The sequence below is a fragment of the Heloderma suspectum genome, chromosome 7 (genome assembly GCF_057233095.1).
Source record: "Heloderma suspectum isolate Gila_16-S chromosome 7, 16-S_ref, whole genome shotgun sequence".
Taxonomy (NCBI): domain Eukaryota; kingdom Metazoa; phylum Chordata; class Lepidosauria; order Squamata; family Helodermatidae; genus Heloderma; species Heloderma suspectum.
In genome coordinates, this window is record NC_139464.1 from 24,955,589 (window position 1) to 24,976,457 (window position 20,869).

The following is a 20,869-nucleotide window of genomic DNA, read 5'->3' on the forward strand; positions in this document are numbered from 1 at the left end:
CAGTCCAAAATACGTTTATAAGAGGATATCCCTATTAGGAAATGTTTAAATTTGTTTGTAAATATTTTTGTAACAACCTATTACATCTAAATATTGCTTAGACTAGTGTATTTTCAATGGAAGCAAACAAATTAGAGGAACCCCAAGACCCTCATTTTTTCCTTATGCACAGAGAACTAAGATTTTCAACAGTTCTAGGTTTTTGGCTGAGGAAAAAGCTTGTGTCTACATGACACTATCAAGCAAAATGGAATGAACTGCCTATAATGCATATGAGCACTGGCTAGGAAATACAGAAAACCAAAGAATATCTTAAAACACAACTTTAACATAAATAAACATTCATCTTTGTAAAATAGGGGACAAAAGTAAGGATAAGGTCAAGACATGGCAGCATGTATCTAATTATTTGGCTTTTATCTACTGAATATTATTTTAATGTATTTCTTTGTTGTTCTTTAGTTGCTGGCTGTAGCCATTACTGGACTTCACAAGACTGTAAGATGATTTTCAGATATTAGTGCTAAGAACCACAAAACTCAAAAGCAACCTAATTTTGACTAAGTAGTATACAAACTGAGGGGTGGGGTGGGTGGGAGTCCTTGCAGTATTCAAGGGAACGAGAGAAATTCAGAAGTAGCTTACAGCAACAGTTGAGAGAGAGCAGCAACTGATAAATATGCAACATATTGTAGGCCCTTACAAGTACACTTTCATGTCATATGTCCAAACTACTATTACAATGGAGTCATATGCGTTTTAAACAGCATTAAATCCAGGTGATAAATTGTATAACACTCATCGCAATGCATGTTTGAGTAAAGACGTCCCTGAAGAGAAGATAGGAAACGTGTAGTGAGATGGAGAAACAGGACGGTAAAGGAAATAAAGCAACATATAAAAGGCAAAGTTACTATCACAAATATTGTCCTCTAAAATTATCTTCTCAAAGGTTCTCCGCTCCTAGTTCCTTCCACATCACTGCATGGCCATCAACCTTTCCCTAGCTTTTATTTTTTAAAGGTAGCAGTTAACAGATGATGTAGTAGATGCATGGAAAATGCTGATTTCTATATTTCAATCCGTTATTTCAGCTCAGTACTACAAGCAACACTGCTAGAAAGAAAATGCCAGTATGAAGATTCCAAATGTATAGTAGATATGGTACAAGTGAAAGAGTGCACAAAAATATGGCTTTCACAATTTGAAGAGGGGGTAAGGAATGAGATTTTTGCAAGTTTACCTCTTCAGTGTAGAAGAAGAATACAGCCAGTATTTTTTCCTCATTCCTTTAGAAATGTGTATCTGACAACTGGAAAGTATTGTGGCTTGCATTCAGCCATGGTCACTCTCAAGGACAAACAAACAAACTTATCAGGCTGATTGTGGGTTTAGACATCTATCAAGCTCCCTAAAACCTAACAGAGCATGCTTTGTTACTGGTTAAAAATTCCTTCTCACTAAAAAGATGGGGCTTCATTTATCCATGAGGCACCACTGGAATTTCCTGCATGGGAATGCACTCTAGCTTGTGCCTACCCACATTTGCACTGAGAAAACAGAGTGTGAATCAGAAGTGCATGCACACTGACTTGCACATTACTGTAACCATAACAGTGCTTTTGGGGGCTATGAAGTGCAGGAATCATGACAATCATACTCTGCCATACATACCCATTGTTCTGGTTTATATGCCACTTCCTCCGTATAAAAGTGGGCAAGCACGAGCCTCACCACGCTCAACACTACATATAAGAAATGTGGTGTTGCCAATGCATGAACCAGCTCACATATGCAAAAGACAATCCACTCTATAAATAAAATTTAAACATTTTTAGGGTATTGCTCACAATATGGAAGGTGCCAATGAACTCATGACAGGGACATGCCCCCAAGGACATGCTCCTAGATCACATCATGTGAGATGGCACAGTGCCTCCTCCACCCCATCAGCCCCAGTGACAACAGCCAGCAATAACTGCCAGTCCCCAGACAAGTGTTAAATCCCCTTATGCCACTCACAAGCACTGTTTTGGAGCACAACGCACAAGGGGAGGAGCATCCGCACAGCTCTCTCAGCAGGATGATGGCAGAGAACTCACACAGCCCTCCTGAGATAAGGTTTCAAAACCTACCCAGGAAGGGAAAAGCTCTTCTGACAACCCGCGAAGGGAAGGGGCCTGGTAAGGGGAACCACAGACACACACAGCAGCACCTTCAGTAGCACACTGCATAGGGCATGGGGCTGGGAAGCAGGAGAGAAGACATTTTGAGCCCCACCGGGAGAAGGGGAGAACAATTTTACCTTCTGCATGCCTACCAATAAAAAGTCAAGATGGAAACAAGACAGTCTTGTTCCCAGGATTCAAACCCACACAGTGCAGTTCCCTAACCACTTAGCCCCAGCAGAAGACAAGCATCAGGCACACCATGGGACATTTGTATTCCCTGAACACCCAGCCATAGATGTGAGGAGCACATAGGTTGTGGGGGGAACTCTAGCCAGATGGCACAGCTCACATTATGCATGCTGGAGGTTCCTGTTTGAATCCAGGGTACAAGCCTATGCTGTTTTACTACACTTATATCCTGCCTTTCTCCCAATGAGCTCAAGGCAGCGTCCATGGCAGGCATGACTATGGCAGTAAGGTGGGGAGAGGTGGTGGTGGTTAGGTGTTAGATCAAACAGGTCCCTCTTTCTTCCTTTTAAAACACTTTATGCAGGTCATGGGGAGTGGATTGAAGGGGTAAAGTGTATGGCATAAGTGTGGTTCTCCCTTGTACCACCCACATTCTGTTCAAGACTATCCTGGCTTCAGCCATTCTATCAGCGTATCTTTGCTGGAAGAAAAGCTCTGCTGGCACATCTGAGGAGTTCTACTGGTGAATATGTCATGAGGAAGGAGTATGTGGCATAGGCTTACAGGCTGTCAGCATAGTCGGACTTCCGCCAAACCTTATAGCCCCACAGTCAGCAGAATTCAAGTACATAGGATTGTGCCTTAAGTGACTTACATATAAACCTACAATCCCTCTTGACAACCAAGAAAACCTATCCCCAAATAATATATTTTTAATAAACAAATTTGAAAATGTATCTATTGGTGAATGTTTTCCTAAAAGGCCTCAGAACCAGTTAAAATGTTGTTCCTTTTTACATTTCTGTAGGTAAATATTTATTTTATTTATTAAATTTATTAATCGCTCATCTGGCTGGTCACCCAGCCACTCTGGGTGATGTACAGCATATAATAAAACAGTTTAAAACAATAAAATTCTACAATAAAAACATTTTCTAAAATACCCTAACCCACCCCAAATGCCTGTCTGAACAACCACGTTTTTAATGCACGGCGGAAGCTCATTAAAGAGAGGGCATGGCGGAGTTCCCTAGGGAGGGAGTTCCACAGAGTGGGAATATAGAATGTGACCAGACTAGGCAGCCTTCCCCAAACTCTATCTTTCTAGCAAGAGTCAGCCAGCTCAGGTTTCCTTCCGCACTCCAAGTTATGATGAGAATTCCACACATTGTGGTTTGTGGAAATGACCAAGGACAAGAGATAGTAAAAGGCCATGTGACAGTATAAGTGCTGACAGGCTCTTAATAGATATCACAGGAAAAAAGGAGCCATGTTGTTTCCAGCAAGCAGCATTGCTGTGATTCATATGGCATCAGTAGTACATGCCCTGGTCTCCGATGCCATATGAATAATTGCTGTGATTCATATGGCATTGGTAGTACATGCCCTGGTCTCCTCTCCTTTAGACTACTGTAATGCGCTCTACGTGGGGTTACCCTTGAAGACGGTTCGGAAGCTGCAGCTGGTACAGAATGCGGCGGCTCGCCTGATTAAAGGCAGCCGCCGGCGAGATCACATCACTCCAGTGCTGAAGGAGTTGCACTGGTTACCAGTTGTTTTCTGGGCCAAATTCAAGGTGTTGGTTTTGACCTTTAAAACCCTATATGGTTCCGGCCCAGCCTATCTGAAGGAGTGGCTCCAGCAACACCAGACAGGCCGCTTAACAAGATCAGCTTCGGATGGCCTTCTCTCTGTCCCATCAGCCAGGACAGCTAGACTGGTGGGGACGAGGGAGAGGGCCTTTTCTGTGGTGGCCCCCACTCTGTGAAACTCCCTCCCTAGGGAACTCCACCATGCCCCCTCTTTAATGAGCTTCTGCCGTGCATTAAAAACGTGGTTGTTCAGGCAGGCATTTGGGGTGGGTTAGGGTATTTTAGAAAATGTTTTTATTGTAGAATTTTATTGTTTTAAACTGTTTTTATTATATGCTGTACATCGCCCAGAGTGGCTGGGTGACCAGCCAGATGGGCGATTAATAAATTTAATAAATAAATAAATAAATAAATCTTCGTGTGTGGGGGGGAATCTGCGCACTTTGGGCAATCTTCTACAACAGATTGATAATTCTTCTCTAAAACTAGATTTCAGAATTTCAAAAATGACCAGCACAATACTTAATTGTACTTCATTCCCATAGATCCTTGACTAAAAGTAGCCCAAAACACCCTTTTACACCAGTACTGCTGCTATTCACATTTTATAAGGTTCGATGTATACAAACAAGCCATGCCGGACAGGGGGAAGTATGGCAGTGTGAGATTAAGGTGCCAGATAAGGATAAGAGCCATTAGACTTCTTGTGCCTATTCCATCTTCTGGTCTGTTCCTTGTCTGGAAGGCAACCTTATTAGCATGCCTCCTGGTCTACTGGTGCTATTGTTAAATGCCAGGCTTGTTAATAATAAATCTCCCTCACCCACGATTTAATTATGGAGGAGGCTGATTTGGTGTGTATAACCAAGACCTGGGTTGGGAAGATGGGGGATGTAAGTCTCCCCCAGATATTGTCAGGGTGGAAACTGAGCCGATAGAACCCCAGAGCAGTTCTGATTCTGAGGAGGAACAGCAATCCGTGGGAGAGGAGCCAGCTCATCCCTCACAGGCACAGCAGCTGGCAGAGATTCCTCCTGCCGGCATTCCTGAGACAGTGACCCTGGTAGTGAGAGACTGCGGGAGGGAGGCTTGCTAGACGCTCGATGCAGACGCAGGGAGCGACGAGTGATGGAGGGCACGGAAAGGAGGCATAGCGTCCGTTTGGCGCACAAGCAACGGCCGCGTCCCATGGACTCAAGGGAAAGAGGGAGGATCATTAGTGAGTACTATTCTTGAGTATTTACATTTTGTGTTGGGTTTTCAGGTCAAGTTAGAGGTTCTGCTGGTGTACCAGCCATCCCATTACACATTAATTTCCTTGCCTGAGCAGCTGGAAGTAGTCTCTCTTTTTCATCAGATCCAGGTTAAGTGGTGGAAGTGCTTAATCAGTGCCTGGCCATGGTAATGGATGAGGGCCAAGAAACTGAAACTCAATCCAGGTAAGATAGAAAGGTATCATCTATCCAGGCTAGTTGTGTTCAACCTATTTTGGAAGGGGTTGCACTCCATCTAAAGTATCAGGTTTGTAGTTTGGGGGTGTTTGCAGAACCATTTTTGTTACTAAAGGCAAAAGCGTCCTCTCTGGTATGGAGCACCTTTTACCAGCATAGGCTGGTATGCCAACTCTGAACCTACATGTATGATGACAGTCCGGCATCAATGATCCATACCCTGGTAACCTCCCATTTAGATTTCTGCAATGCACAATATGTGGGACTTACTTTGAAGACAGTCTGGAAACTTTAGTTGGTACAAAACATGTTGGTAAGAGTACTGACTGGAACCAGGTGTTACAATCATATTAAGCCAGTATTGTACCATCTTCATTGGCTTCTGGTTAATTTCTGGGCTCAATTCAAAGGGCTGGTTTTAACTTATGAAGATCTTCATGGCTTGGGACACAGTACCTGGAGGACTATCTCTTCCTACATGTTCTTACCTGGTTCGTGATTATTATCACAGGCTCTGCTCCAAGTGCCCCCACTTACTGAGATTTTGTGGGTGGCTATTGGCAAGAGTGCCTTTTCAGTGGTAGCCCCCAATTGTGAAATCCACCTGGCACTTACTTTGTTGACTTTTCAGTGCCAGGCAAAGACCTTTTTATTCTCTCAGGCCTTTTAACTTACTTTGTGTTTGGTGACAGTTGTGTTTTAGTATTGTTGTTGTTCTTGGTTGTGTATTTTTAGATCTTTCAGAATGGTTGCCTCTGGTATTATTCTCTGTTTTGTAAATTGTGTCTTGCTGCTTTTAATTCTGCTAGTATTTAATTAGATTTTACTGCAGTCTATGTTTCATTTTTATTATGTAAGTCACTCGGTGAGCTTTAGCTATAGAATGACTCCAACATTTAATAAATTAATAAAAAACAGAAATGCCACCATGTGGATCCTGCTCCATTTGGCAAGCCATTTGTGCACAGCAGCTCATCGAAAGAGTAGAATTTTCTTTGCAAATAATATTTGATCTCATTCCAATTATCTCATACCTTCTTCCAACATTTGCATGCATTTTATTATAAATTCGTATGTAGGTGTTGTGTCCCCTTCATGGATCACTGCCTTGTTGTGGCGAAGGGGCTTGCGTAACTCAGTGAAGCCATAAGCTATGCCGTGCAGGGCCACCCAAGACAGACAGGTCATGGCAGAGAGTTCTGACAAAATGTGGTCCACTGGAGAAGCAAATGGCAACCCACTCCAGTATTCTTGCCAAGAAAACCCCCATGGAACGTATCACAAGGCTAAAAGAGATGACGCCGGAAGATGAGCCCCTCAGGTCGGAAGGTGTCCAATATACTACTGGGGAAGAGCAGAGGGTATTTCCAAGTAGCGCCAGAAAGAGTGAAGCGGCTGGGCCAAAGCCAAAAGGACACTCAGCTGTGGATGTGTCTGGTGGTGAAAAGAAAATCCGATGCTGTAAAGAACAATATTGTTTAGGAACCTGGAATGTAAGATCAATGAATCAAGGTAAACTGGAGGTGGTCAAACATGAGATGGCAAGATTGAACATCGACATCTTGGGAATCAGCGAACTAAAATGGACAGGTATGGGCGATCTCAGTACGAATCCAAGGCAAACCATTCAACATCACAGTAATTCAAGTCTATGCCCCAACCACTGAGGCCAAAGAAGCTGAGGTTGATCGGTTCTATGAAGACCTACAACACCTTCTAGAACTAACACCAAAAAAAGATGTCCTCTTCATCATAGGGGATTGGAAGGCTAAAGTAGGAAGTCAAGAAATCACCGGGATAACAGGCAAGCATGGCCTTGGTGTACAAAATGAAGCAGGACAAAAGCTAATAGAGTTTTGCCAAGAGAACACGCTGATCATAGCAAACACTCCTTTCCAACAGCACAAGAGATGACTCTACACATGGACATCACCAGATGGTCAATATCGAAATCAGATTGATTATGTACTTTGCAGCCAAAGATGGAGAAGCTCTATACAGTCAGTAAAAACAAGACCTGGAGCTGACTGTGGCTCAGATCATGAGCTGCTTCTTGCAAAATTTCGGCTTAAATTGAAGAATGTAGGGAAAACCACTAAACCATTCAGGTATGACCTAAATCATATCCCTTATGAATATGCAGTGGAGGTGAGGAATAGATTGAAGGGATTAGACCTGATAGACAGAGTGCCTGAGGAACTATGGACGGAGGTCCGTAACATTGTTCAGGAGGCAGCAACGAAATCCATCCCAAAGAAAAAGAAGTGCAAGAAAGCCAAGTGGCTGTCTGATGAAGCTTTACAAGTCGCTGAGGAAAGAAGGGAAGCGAAAAGCAAGGGAGAAAGGGGAAGATATATCCAACTGAATGCAGAGTTCCAGAGAATAGCCAGGAGAGACAAGAAGGCCTTCTTAAATGAACAATGCAAAGAAATCGAGGAAAACAACAGAATGGGAAAGACTAGAGATCTCTTCAAGAAAATTGGAGATCTCAAGGGAACATTTTGTGCAAAGATGGGAATGATAAAGGACAAAGAAGGCAGGGACCTAAAAGAAGCAGATGAGATTAAGAAGAGGTGGCAAGAATATACAGAAGAACTATACAGGAAAGATCTGAATGTCCCTGATAGCCATGATAGTGCGGTCACTGAACTTGAGCCGGACATCCTCGAGAGTGAAGTCAAGTGGGCCTTAGGAAGCATTACTAACAACAAAGCTAGCAGAGATGACAGTATTCCAGCTGAGCTATTTAAAATCCTAAAAGATGATGCTGTTAAAGTGCTGCATTCAATATGCCAACAAATTTGGAACACTCAACCATGGCCGCAAGACTGGAAAAGGTCAGTTTACATTCCAATTCCAAAGAAGGGCAACGCCAAAGAGTGTTCAAACTACCGCACAATTGCGCTCATTTCACATGCCAGCAAGGTGATGCTCAAAATCCTACAAGCTAGGCTTCAGCAGTATGCGAACCGAGAACTACCGGAAGTACAAGCGGGGTTTCAAAGAGGCAGAGGAACTAGAGATCAAATCGCCAACATTCGCTGGATCATGGAGAAAGCAAGAGAATTCCAGAAAAACGTCTATTTCTGCTTCATTGACTACGCTAAAGCCTTTGATTGTGTGGATCACAATGAACTGTGGCAAATTCTTAAAGTGATGGGAGTACCAGACCACCTTATCTGTCTCCTGAGAAACCTGTACGAGGGTCAAGAAGCAACAGTAAGAACCAGACATGGAACAACCGAGTGGTTCAAAATTGGGAAAGGAGTACGACAAGGCTGCATATTGTCGCCCTGCTTATTTAACTTATATGCAGAGTACATCATGAGAAACACCGGGTTGGATGAATCACAGGTCGGAATTAAGATTGCCGGGAGAATTATCAACAACCTCCGATATGCAGACGATACCACCCTAATGGCAGAAAGCGAAGAGGATCTCAAGAGCCTCTTGTTGAGGGTGAAAGAGGAGAGTGCAAAAGCTGGTTTGAAACGCAACATTAAAAAAACGAAGATCATGGCATCTGGCCCCATCACTTCCTGGCAAATAGAAGGGGAAGAAATGGAAGCAGTGACAGATTTTGCTTTCTTGAGCTCCAAGATCACCGCAGATGGTGACTGTAGCCATGAAATTAAAAGACACTTGCTCTTTGGGAGGAAAGCTATGGCAAACCTAGACAGCATAGTAAGAAGCAGAGACATCACCTTGCCGACAAAGGTCCGTCTAATCAAAGCTATGGTTTTCCCAGTAGTAATGTATGGCTGTGAGAGCTGGACTATAAGGAAGGCTGAGCACCGAAGAATTGATGCTTTCGAACTGTGGTGCTGGAGAAGACTGATACCAGTCCCCTGGACTGCAAGGAGGTCCAATCAGTCAATTCTAAAGGAAATCAACCCTGAGTGCTCATTGGAAGGGCAGATACTGAAGCTGAAGCTCCAATATTTTGGCCACCTAATGCGAAGAGAAAACTCTCTGGAAAAGACCCTGATGCTGGGAAAGATTGAAGGCCAAAGGAGAAGGGGACGGCAGAGGATGAGATGGCTAGATAGCATCACTGATGCAATGAATATGAACTTGAGCACACTCCGGGAGAGAGCGCAGGACAGGAAGGCCTGGCGTGCTATGGTCCATGGGGTCACGAAGAGTCGGACACGACTGAATGACTGAACAACAACAAAAGGTGTTGTGTACTTTAAAGGGTGAGGAACGTAGTCAGTAAAATCAAGTATTTATGACAAATCTTGAATGATCCAAGGTAAATGATCTGCTTGTTGGTTGCATGGGGAAACAGAGGTAGGGCTAATGTCAGCCGAAGGTACTGCTTACTGTTAAGGTAGGCTTGGGTCAGAGCATGGTTCTCCAGTCTATGCACAGATCCAAGGCTGTTGCAGAATATATTTTCATCATATCCCAATATATCTCTCTGAATCCATAGAGATTAAGCTCAAAGATAATATAACGTTTGGAATAGGTATAATGAAGCACAGGCCACAAATAACCTCAAAATAAAAATATCTATTTGAGTGAAACTTGAGTTGATTTTTTAATTATTATGAAAAGGGATACATTACTTTTCTTCTGTCTTTCCCTTTTAAGAGAAAGGAAGGGATTCTGTTGATTTACTACAAGTAGTAAAGGCATCTGTTTAAATTGAATGAAACAATACAATTCAACAACATCTAATTTCACACCAACAAAAGATGCTAACTCATGTAAACAACAATACCACTCCTTCCTCATGTGGCTTGTCTTACATACAGAGTGCCCATAGAATCTTCCCAAGCAACACTTCCCAGCAATAGTACATACAAATACGTCTGGGAGATTCCTGGAACATTTTCAATACATAGCACATCTCCTGAGAGGCACAACAGGGCAACTAAGCACTTCATAGTCCAGCAGATGCAGTCAAAATTCTAATTTTTAAACACTACATAAAGACACTGAGAGAGAAAATAAATGTATGTATGAGCTGCTGCTGATGTTACTATGTTTGCTTACGGGAATGCACCTGCAAGATATTCCCCTGATGAAAATGGCAGTGTCATAAAGACTTATGCCCTGAAAATGAGTCAGTCAGTGCTGTAACTTTCATGACCCCAACAGCAAAACACAGCAACACCATAAGTGGATCTAAAGGAGAGCTTTGATTGAATAACTTCTAGTGGGGTTTGCAAAGTATGTAAACCCCTGAGAAGAAATCAAATATACTATAGCAATGTATCTTGAATATTTGAAGTTTTTCTGGTAATTTGGGGATATTAATTATAAATGCAGGAACTAGTTTAATTCTCACAGCCAGAATTGCTTTTGATATGTGATTACTGATACTGAGATAAAATTAGAGTCAGTGTCTTTTGTAACAACAGTTATTATATATAATACTGGACATATACAAACACTGTAAGTGACAAGAGATTTTATAAGGTCTTTCTTCCTCAGTTCTGAACAAATAAGAGCAAAGATAATTTGCTCTTGAGCAGAAACACTAAGCTGGTTTGACACATAATGCTAAATCATAGTTTAGTGCTACATGCACGAGCCTGGGTGAAGCCTCAGGTTCACTTGTTCCCCCCTCTCCCCTTGGCGTGCTGCCAGGAGACTTTGCCAGAGTTTAGTTCCACTTCCATGAAAGCTGGCTTGTCATTATGTAAGAACCAGAAATCATGGTTTAAAACAAACTCTGGTCAATTTCTAAACAAGCCAACTGCAAACCATGGGTTAAAACAGAGTATGTTTTAAGCCATGATCTCTAGTTCATACTTAGCAAGTCAATTTTCATAGAAAATGAAATTAAACTCTGGCAAAAAATACCTGTTACATGCTAAATAGATATGGAAAATGAAAAAGGACAACGTGAGTGCAAGAGAGAAAGAATGATTTTTCCTGAAGGCTACTCTTAGCTAGGATTGGTTTAACTCCAAAGACATAGATTCCTAATCCTGTTCACCTGGACCCAACAAGCAGATGTTTACTGGTAGATTCAGGCCCCTCATTAAATTTATAAACTGTTGTGTGAATGAAAAAGAGCTTTTGCATTATTTTGTTTAAGGAAAGAGGGCTGCTTCTCATTAAATACTGACAAAAATATGTAATATGCACATCGGTCTCTAAGGAAATACCTCTGTTCATCAAGACTTCAAAATCATGTTAATACTAGCAGTAGTTTGTGTTTAATTATTACACAAAAGATATATAAATGGTTAACACAGATAATATTTTTTCAGATTAACAAAGGTTGTTTTCTTATGAACTGCCCAGAGAGCTTTGGCTTTTGGGCAATATAGAAATGTAATAAATAAATACATACACACATACGTGCATACATAAAATAATACTGTATTATATTTTCTCTTTGTATTTAAGCCATGGGAAAAGGGGCATGTTCTCCGTTCACAGAAACCCATGACCATGTATTCATCATCTTGGAATTGTAATGAATTTTGTCAATTACTTCAAATTGCTTAAATTCTACCCTGCCCTCTGAAAATCATAATGCTTTCACAGCCAAAAGAGAAAAATTAATCCTTTTGAATGCTCAACAACAGCAGCATGATTGGGTTGCACTTATTGAACAAAAAACCCATCATATTATCCAACAAACCTACACCACCATCTTCTTACTGATCAGATTTTCACAACATTTGCCTTCATAACCCCATGAAGAAACATAAAATGACCTGATACATTTTTCTCTGAGATGGAACATTAGCCTAGCATGGGATGATAGAAAGAATACATGTTACATGCTAAATAGTTATGGAAAATGAAAAAGACACTGGCCCTGTTCAGATGTGACTTGGGGAAGGGTGGTTAGGCTAACCATGGTGCATGGTGGGTACCACTAACCATGCTGTGTGCTCCTGCCACGCTTGCACGGAACCATGGCCCACAGCATGGTTAGCCTACCACCGCCATCCTGCAGAACTCTGCAGTCCTCCAGCTGGGCCTCCACGCATCCCAGCAGCCTCAGCGGAGCAAGCGGCCATCTTGGTGCTGGTGCTGCAGCAGCTGCCTCCCCACTGGGTCACGGTGCATGGGGCCTGAGCACATACTGGGGCGTGGCTTTACTGGCAGTGGGGGCTGGGGGGGTGCAGCTTTGGGAGGGTTGCAGTTTGAGGCAGGGATGACACTACTTGGCCATTGGCTGGGCAGGTGGGGATGTTTTCGCTTTCCACAGAGGTCGCAGGTGTTTGTGCCTGGGAGTGTAAAGCGCTCAAGGTTGCTGTGCTGATAACAGCGCCGTGGGATTGAAAACATCTTTGTTCCCCGTGCACTTCTCCAATTTTGTACAGCAGATGGGGACGGAGAGTGAGGAGGCTGGCGTTCCGCTGCTGCGTCATGTGTTGCTAGGCAGATTTTGACCATGGAGATCTCTCATGCTGGCAGGAGTGGCAGGGCCATTTTCAGCTGCTCTTGCTGCGAAGCTCTATGGTAGAGCTCAGTTAATTACAGGGGCCTGACAGACAACATGCTAAGTCATGGTAGGGGCCTCTAACCCTACTGCAGCACGTCATTAGTCAGCATGGTTACACTGTGGTTATGTAGTCACCATCGTTAGGAAGAATGCCTCACAGACAACACGCTAAGCCATCATAGCTCAAAACACTTAACCATCATGGCTTAGCGTTATGTCTGAACAGAGCCAATGTGAGTGCAGGAAAGGGAAAATGACTTCCTGAAATTCATTCTTATCTAGCATTTGGTTTAACTCCAGAGAAACAGATTCCTAATCCTGTCCACCAGGACCCAAGACACAGATAGCTACTGGTAAATTCAGGACCCTAATTGAATTTCTAAACAGTTATGTGAATGCCCTTTAAATCACTGCATAAGTTCAAGATTACTTACAACATGGAGTGTGATTTGTATTATTCAAGATGACTTATAATGAAAAGGATTTTAAGAAAGATTTTTAAGATTCCTGTGAATATGCCTAAGGAGCATTATAGTATACACTGAACACTTGGAATGAACAGCACATTGAACAAAAGTATTGCTAATATTGGTAGGGCTGACAGTTCTTGGAGTAATATTCAGGACAGTTGGCATCTCTCTGTATAGCGGAGTTTAATTTCTGAATTTAATTTTTTTAAATTAAACTCTTATCCTATTATTTCATGGGACTCCTAATGGTCTCCCATACAGATGATTGATGAGGTCCACATCTACTTAGCTGCAATAATGCTGCAGGACCTGGTTTTCTCAGACCATTCAGTGGGCGCTGCTAATTCTGGATTTCAGCAGCAGCGCTAGTTTTTAACAAGATACAATTTCTATGAATCTGCTTTGGATGATTAGTTATTCCAGCAGATTATTGCTTTCTCCTTCTGACAGAACTGAACAACTTACTCAAACAGCTTGTCTCATCATGCAATTCTACTAAGGTTTTTCTGAGAAACAGCAGAATGCAATGATTTCTGAGAAACAGCAGATGTAAATGAATGCATTTTGGAAACAGCAGGCTTTGAAGGCTACTTTTTTTTTTTTTTTTTTTAAAGCGGAAGCTGGGCCTTAACATAGCCCCAGCGAAGTGCCCACTGTTATCATGGCTCCAATGTATATGGATTGGAGGGAGGGGCCTGTAAACTGTAGAGTCCCCAAGGAGTCCCTGTTAGGAGAATCTAGTCTATCAAGTGTCAAGGCTGGTGGGCAGATTTTGCTCCACTCCCAAATGTTGCCTCAGATATCCTTTTAAAGGATGGGACTTTAGTCCTAGGGGGTTCAAATTCAAATGGGTTTATCTTCCCTTTTGGGGGTGGGGGAACCTCTGTTGCTATGTGAAAGTAGTTTCTGATCTGGAACTCAGAGCTCATAAGGTTGCCAGTTTCCTATGACCTGGAACTCTGCTTAAGAAATAGATTTTTAACTCTTAGAATCCTGAAACTATGTATGTATCCCTACACCATCAGGGTGCAGAAGTCTTAGCAATATATTTTCTTGTATGTTTTGAATTTTACATGACTTGACTTCCTAATTTTTATCTATTCCATTAATGTGTCTCAGGATTTAATAAATAATAATAATAACTGCTGTGCCTACCTTCATGTTTAAATGTTCTGCTACATGTAAAGTACTACTATTATCTACTAACAAACAGATACTTTGGTTTATTTAAGGAACTGAAGCATCTCAAATGCCTAGAGGACAGGGGGAAAACGTATTAATCTGCAAGCATTTGAGGAGGTGGTAGCTGATTACGGTTTGTGATTTTAAAAAATTTGAATCAGGAGCCAGCATTAGGTGCAAGTTGGAAAAAAGAACCCCTTTTGGTCTTGGTTCTTCCACAGAAGATAACATGGACTATTTCTAATAATTATGTGAAGGCAGGAATACATCTGAAATTTAATCCAAGCACAGGATTGTTTTCCAGACACATTTATCTTAAAAAATATCTTGTTTTCTTATATTGTTGGACTTGCTTCTGGTAGCCTTCTGAAAATTGGCTGCCGATATGCCGTCTTATTTTGTTTTAAATTGTTTTAAATTTAAAAGAACAGGGGAAAAGTTCAAACATCACAACAGATGGAAACCAGGAGAGAGAGGGGGGTGAGGGTGGGAGAAACACATAAAAACACACCAAGCGATAGAAACCAAGATTATGCGCTACTGTACAGAAGTAATTTGTAGTACTTTGAGACTTTTTTGTTGGTACATATGGGTACTGGATACACTCCTGGTTTGCATATACAAGAGTGAATCATGAAAGCAATATTATCAAGCTAAAGGATGAAATAAAATTAGCCAAATTTACCACTGGTACTATACTATTTCAGAAAATTGTACCAGAGATTAATTCTGGTAACATGATTTAAGCATTTCCTACTACAGCAGCAATGTTAAACATCACATTGGAAAAAGCCAGAGATGAAGAGTGGAAGAAAGCTAGACCAAGGTGAATATGGAGCTTAATTCTGACCAAGGTAGCAACAAGAACTGATTAAAGTTATTATTGCATAGCTCAAAAAGGGAAAAAGATGATATATTCAACTACTACACCTAGCCAGTCTGAAGAAAGACAAGGAAGAAATATTTGGGATGGAAATGGTAATAGTCGAAAGGCCAGAGGCACAAGGAGTCAGTGATTTTGTGTATAATATCTGTCAAAGAAGAATTAATGGAATTAAAACAAGTGCTCAAACATGAAATATGGTCAAAGATTATGATGCGAAAGACGGTACATAAATGTTTGTTCCAAAGTATGCAAGTACAACATCTATTTACATATGTCTGTTCCAATGTGAGTGATATAGAAACATACACCACAAGTACTTCAGTACATTTGTGCTCCTGGCTATGCACTTAATCTACTCCAGCTGTCTTAGTAAGTAAAATGAAGGGCTAGAATAATGAAAGCTTTGTGTAAACAGTAACTCTGAAGAAGTACCAAGCCAGGTCAGAAGCTTCAGTGTAATGAGTCAAAGAAAAAAGAACTTGGAGGTGAAATTGACTTTCATGTTTGTAACTTGCTAAAGGAAATTTAAAAATCAGAACTATGCTCCCAGGTGAGCTAAATCCTCAGTTGCCTAACAATTGAAAGGGGGGGGGGGGAATCAAAGCATGGAACTTCAAACAGCAAAGTACAATGTATGTGTGTGCCTATGTTTGGAACCCATGTCCTTACCTCGAGACTAAAACAAGTAGTCTCCTTTTCAAGACTATTTATTCATAAAATCACCAGGAAATTGTGCCACTTCGGCCACAATTCAACCTACACAGAACTACGTGTGCTTAAACCCACTAATCTCAGAGGGTTTAAATGTGCCTAACATTGTGTTGGATTGTGGCCTTTATATTTATACTGGCACATAGGAACATAACTCTATGCTTCATTTAAACAACCCAAACATATCTACAGGTTAACCAGCTACAAGATAATAGTAGACATCACAGCAAATTTAAAACTGCAAAATCAAGCACACAGTTGTATATAACTTGGTTCAGTAAAACTGCAGTGGGACACAATCATGCAATATTTCTTCAAACTTGTGCACAGCGGCCCTTCTCTGTGAGCCCCTGCCAAAGGAAGTGAGGCGGGTGGCTACTAGGAGGAGGGCTTTTTCTGCTGTGGCACCCCGGCTCTGGAATGAGCTCCCTAGTGAGGTTCGCCTGGCGCCTACATTGTATTCCTTTCGGCGCCAGGTGAAGACCTTTTTATTTTCCCAGGCATTTTAGCATGTTAGCTTTCTAAATTTTTATCTTTGCTGTTTTAAATCTGTATTTTAAACTCCTGCACTGCTGCTAGGTTTTATTGTGGTTGTATTGTTATATTGTGGTTTTAATGTTCTATATATTTTAAATTGTTTTATTGTGTGTTGTTTGGTTTTAATTTTTGTGAACCGCCCAGAGAGCTTCGGCTATTGGGCGGTATAGAAATGAAATAAATAAATAAAATAATAAATAAATAAGTGTGCAAAGTGCTCACTATATATGCAGACCTACCAACTCTTCAATGACGGGCTTCAGATTTAAAACTCATCTACCCGCTTTATAACCAGATATTTGCCATTTTTGTGTGCCCCACTCCACCTTTGCTGAAGTTTCACTGTTACGCTTTAACAAGGGTACTCCGGAAAGTTGTGAAGCTTCATACACAGGATTTACAGAAAACAAGACAGGGTTTGGTTTATAATTTCTAGTTAACGAGAGAAACAGTGAGAAAAAAAAATCTATTAACTTTTTGAAGTTTCTCCCTGCTTTAGTAGAATGCTGTGGTGTGCTTTAGGCCCCGGTTAAAGACAGATCCCTTCAAGCAGGCCTTCCCTGACTGACTGAGCCACCCAGTTTGTGAATAATTGTTTTTGAGATTTCTGATATTAAACGTTTTAACTAAATTTTATCGTGATGTTTGTATTTTAATGTTTGTTTGGGGTTTTTGAACTGTAAACTGCTTCGAAACTTTTTTTAGATATGGCAAGCATATTTAATCAATCTATAACTTTATTTAATTAATGAAACAAATAAATAAATATTTTATACATGAGAGAACACCAACCATTTTGGTTGAAATAAAAGCCCAGAGCCACAGGGGCTTATTATTGTACCAAACACCAGTCCCCCCCTGTAGACTCAAATAAAGGGGAGCCTGATATTGTTAGTGGGTTTGTAGCTATTCGGGTATGCGGTCAAGGGAAATGAATGCAAAACCCTATTCCAGATAATTCTATCCTCGATGCTGTTCAATATCTACATGAAACCACTGGGAGAGGTCATCAGGAGGTTCAGGGCTGAGTGTTATCAGTATGCTGATGACACCCAAATTTATTTCTCCTTAACATCTTTATCCGAGGAAGGTATGATGCCTCTGAATGACTGCCTGAAGTCAGTAATGGGCTGAATGAGGGAGAACAAGCTGAAATTGAATCCAGACAAGACAGAGGTGCTCATCGTGAAGGGTCCTAATCCAGGTATTGAGGTATGTCAACCAGTTCTGGATGGGGCTGCACTCTCCCTGAAGGAGCAAGTTCGTAGCTTGGTGGTGCTTCTTGACCCATCTCTACTCTTGGCACCCCAGGTGGAGGCAACAGTGAGAAGTGCCCGTTATCAACTTTGGCTGATACGCTAGCTACGCCCATTCTTGGAACACGTGGACCTGGTAATGGTGGTGCACGTGCTGGTAACCTCTAGGCTTGATTTCTGCAATGCACTGTACTTGGGGCTGCTTTTATATTTAGTTCAGAAACTTCAAGTGGCACAAAATATGGCAGCCAGGTTGGTTTCTGGGATATCCTGTGGAGACCATATTACACCGGTTTTAAAATCTTTACACTGGCCACCAATTTGTTTCCGAGCAAAATATAAATATAAAGTACCTTTGAAGCCTTACATGGTCTAGGTCGAAGGTAACTTAGGGAGCACCTTCTTCCCTACGTCCCAGTCCGCCACCTAAGGTCCTCTGAAAGCTAGCTGCTGCAGCTGCCTTACGTGAGACTGGCAGCCACATGCAAGAGGACCTTTTCCTTTGCCGCCCCTCAATTGTGGAATGACCTGCTGGTTGAAATGCACCTGCTGATCTCTCTGAAGGTTTTTAAGTGGAATTAAAGACGCTATTATTCTAGCAGGCCTTCCCTTTTTAGGATTCTTGTTCCTTTTGCTGACTTTTGTATACCATTTTAAGTAGCGTCGTTTTACGCTGTTTTATTGCTGGATTTGTAAAAAATGGTTTTAAATTCAAAGTTGTTTTTAGTTATATATTTGTATATATTGTCCATATGTTTTTATGTAAATGTTTTGTTTTAAAACTTTGTATATTGTATTTTAATGTTTTAACTTTTGTAAACGGCCCAGAGACCTTCGGCTATGGGGTGGTATAGAGATAACAACAACAACAACAACAACAATTCAAGGAGAGATTTTCCCACAGTTAATTAGTTTATGTAACTACTGTTAAAAGGGCATATCACTCTCTCAATGCCGCATGCCGACAGGACTGAAGCTCAAACAAGGCCACTAAGAAACAAGGAACTGGTATCAGCATGTCCAGGGGGACCTCAAGGTTTGTAAGTACAAATACATCTTAAAAAAAAAAACCTAAAAGAGAGCAACCCCACCCTGCAATGAGGACTGAGTATGCCAATGGTTACCAGGTACCACAGAATGCTGAGTGACAGTTGGAAAAGAAAAATGGAAAACTGAGGTGTGCAATTGACCAACTACAGCCTTTTACAGTATATAGTATCCTGGAGGAAGGCATGGCTGGCTGACTGAAAGCCTGAACAGAAGCCCTAAAAAGAGCTGTGGTGGATCAGATGAAGGATCCATCTAGGCCAGCATTCTGTACCCGCAGTGGGCAACCAACTGCTTGTGGGAAGCCCACAAATAAGACATGAGTGCAATAGCACCATCCCGCTTGTGTTCCCCAGCAACTAGTATTCAGAGGCATACTGCCTCTGATACTGGAGGTAGTATATAGCTGTTGTAATTAGTAGCCATTAATAGCTTTAGCCTCCATGAATATGTCTAATCCCCTTTCAAAACCATCCAAATTGGTGGCCATCCCAAAATTTGTGCCATTTTTTGGTAGAAAGGCAGGACACTAAACAAATAAATAAATCTTGTAGTAGTGAACCCCTCAGTTTAGCTATGTGCTGTGTGAAGAAGTACTTCCTTTTAACTGTCCGAGATCTCTCACTGATCAGCTTCATGGGATGACCCCAGGTTCTCGTATTATGAGAGAGGGAGAAAAATGTCTCCCCATCCACATTTGCCACATATGCATAATTTTGTACACCTCTATCACCTCCTGTTAATGGTGGAGGATATACTGCAATATTTTGCTGCAGGTGCCAGGCGTTTATGCCTCAGATACAATGGCCTGCATAGCCTCTGAATAATTTGAATGATCTGTATTTACTTCAAGCATACCACTGGGAAGGCAAGAAGATTCTGACCTGCTCCAGAGTCATCTTCTGCAGCAACTTCTCCCAAGCTGCACGGTCGTCATCCAGGTGGTAGGAAGCAGGTGGGGTGAGTCCACGGAGAATCAGGGGGTCCCGGTCATGGCACAGGGCTGTCAAATGTCCAATATACAACTTCAACTTGCTGCGATTCTGATCAAGATCTAAAAGGGGCTGAATTACCTAAAATAAGAAAATATAAATCAATCATATCCTGAAACAAGCAAATGGGACCTTTAGTTAACTACAATACAGAAAACTGGAGGAAAGGTAAGAGATGTGATTGTAATCTTTCCACCTAAAAATCTAATTGTGAGGGGGGGAAGGGGGAGGAGGAGGAGGAGGAGGAGGAGGAAGACAACTGAATGTGGGAATCCAGTCTCAGAAGAGTTGTATACAATTCTAATTGCCTGATTTAAAAGGGCAACCTAAGCAAATTAACGCATTTCAATAATCAAGGTTCTTTGTTATATACTCAAATACTATTTAAAAATGTTTTGCAGATTTAAAAGGTATTTGGAGAATGGAAAATTCAGAGAATTCAGGTTCTGTTGATTAATGCCAATTAAACACCAGGAAATATGAAAGTCTCTAACAACAAAAAAGACACAAGGTCTGCATCAGCAATGGCTGTCAGTGGCAAAATTTCAGCTGTCAAAATGTTCACATGCAAGCCAGTCTGTGGCTGCACCTGCTGCTTGTCAACAGGCATAAGGTATCTTTCCAACTCTACCCTCTAACCCTGCTAATGAATGTGGAAGTGTGATAATCTCTCAGTCAACAGAAACAGGTGCTGGTACTACTTTCAACAGTGTCGGGGAATACACAACTGTTCTGATTCCTTTGCTATGTTTCCAACACTCTTTGAATGGATTAATGTCTGTGCAATAGGAGGAGCTGAAAGCTACAGATTAGTGGTGTTAAAATCCTTTCCCTAGTAAGACTGTAGAACCCTGTTTATAGCAAACATTAGGATTAACATTTTAGCACTGTCTAAAGAAACAGCATAGAATAGTACCTCCATTACAAGGAATTTAAGATTAAAAAGGCAATACTGTAAGGCTCCAAGG

At 41.5% G+C, this 20,869-nt stretch overlaps 1 protein-coding gene across 8 annotated transcripts in view; it reads right to left on the minus strand.

Annotated features, from left to right (window-relative positions):
• Nucleotides 1-20,869, minus strand: part of ERC1 (ELKS/RAB6-interacting/CAST family member 1) — a 274,951-nt gene that overhangs the window by 8,064 nt on the left and 246,018 nt on the right. For all 8 annotated transcript variants that reach the window (XM_084809321.1, XM_084809326.1, XM_084809327.1 and 5 more), the window contains one exon: nucleotides 19,794-19,982. In XM_084809321.1, the coding sequence (XP_084665447.1) occupies nucleotides 19,794-19,982 (189 nt within the window). The remainder of the gene's footprint in view (nucleotides 1-19,793; nucleotides 19,983-20,869) is intronic.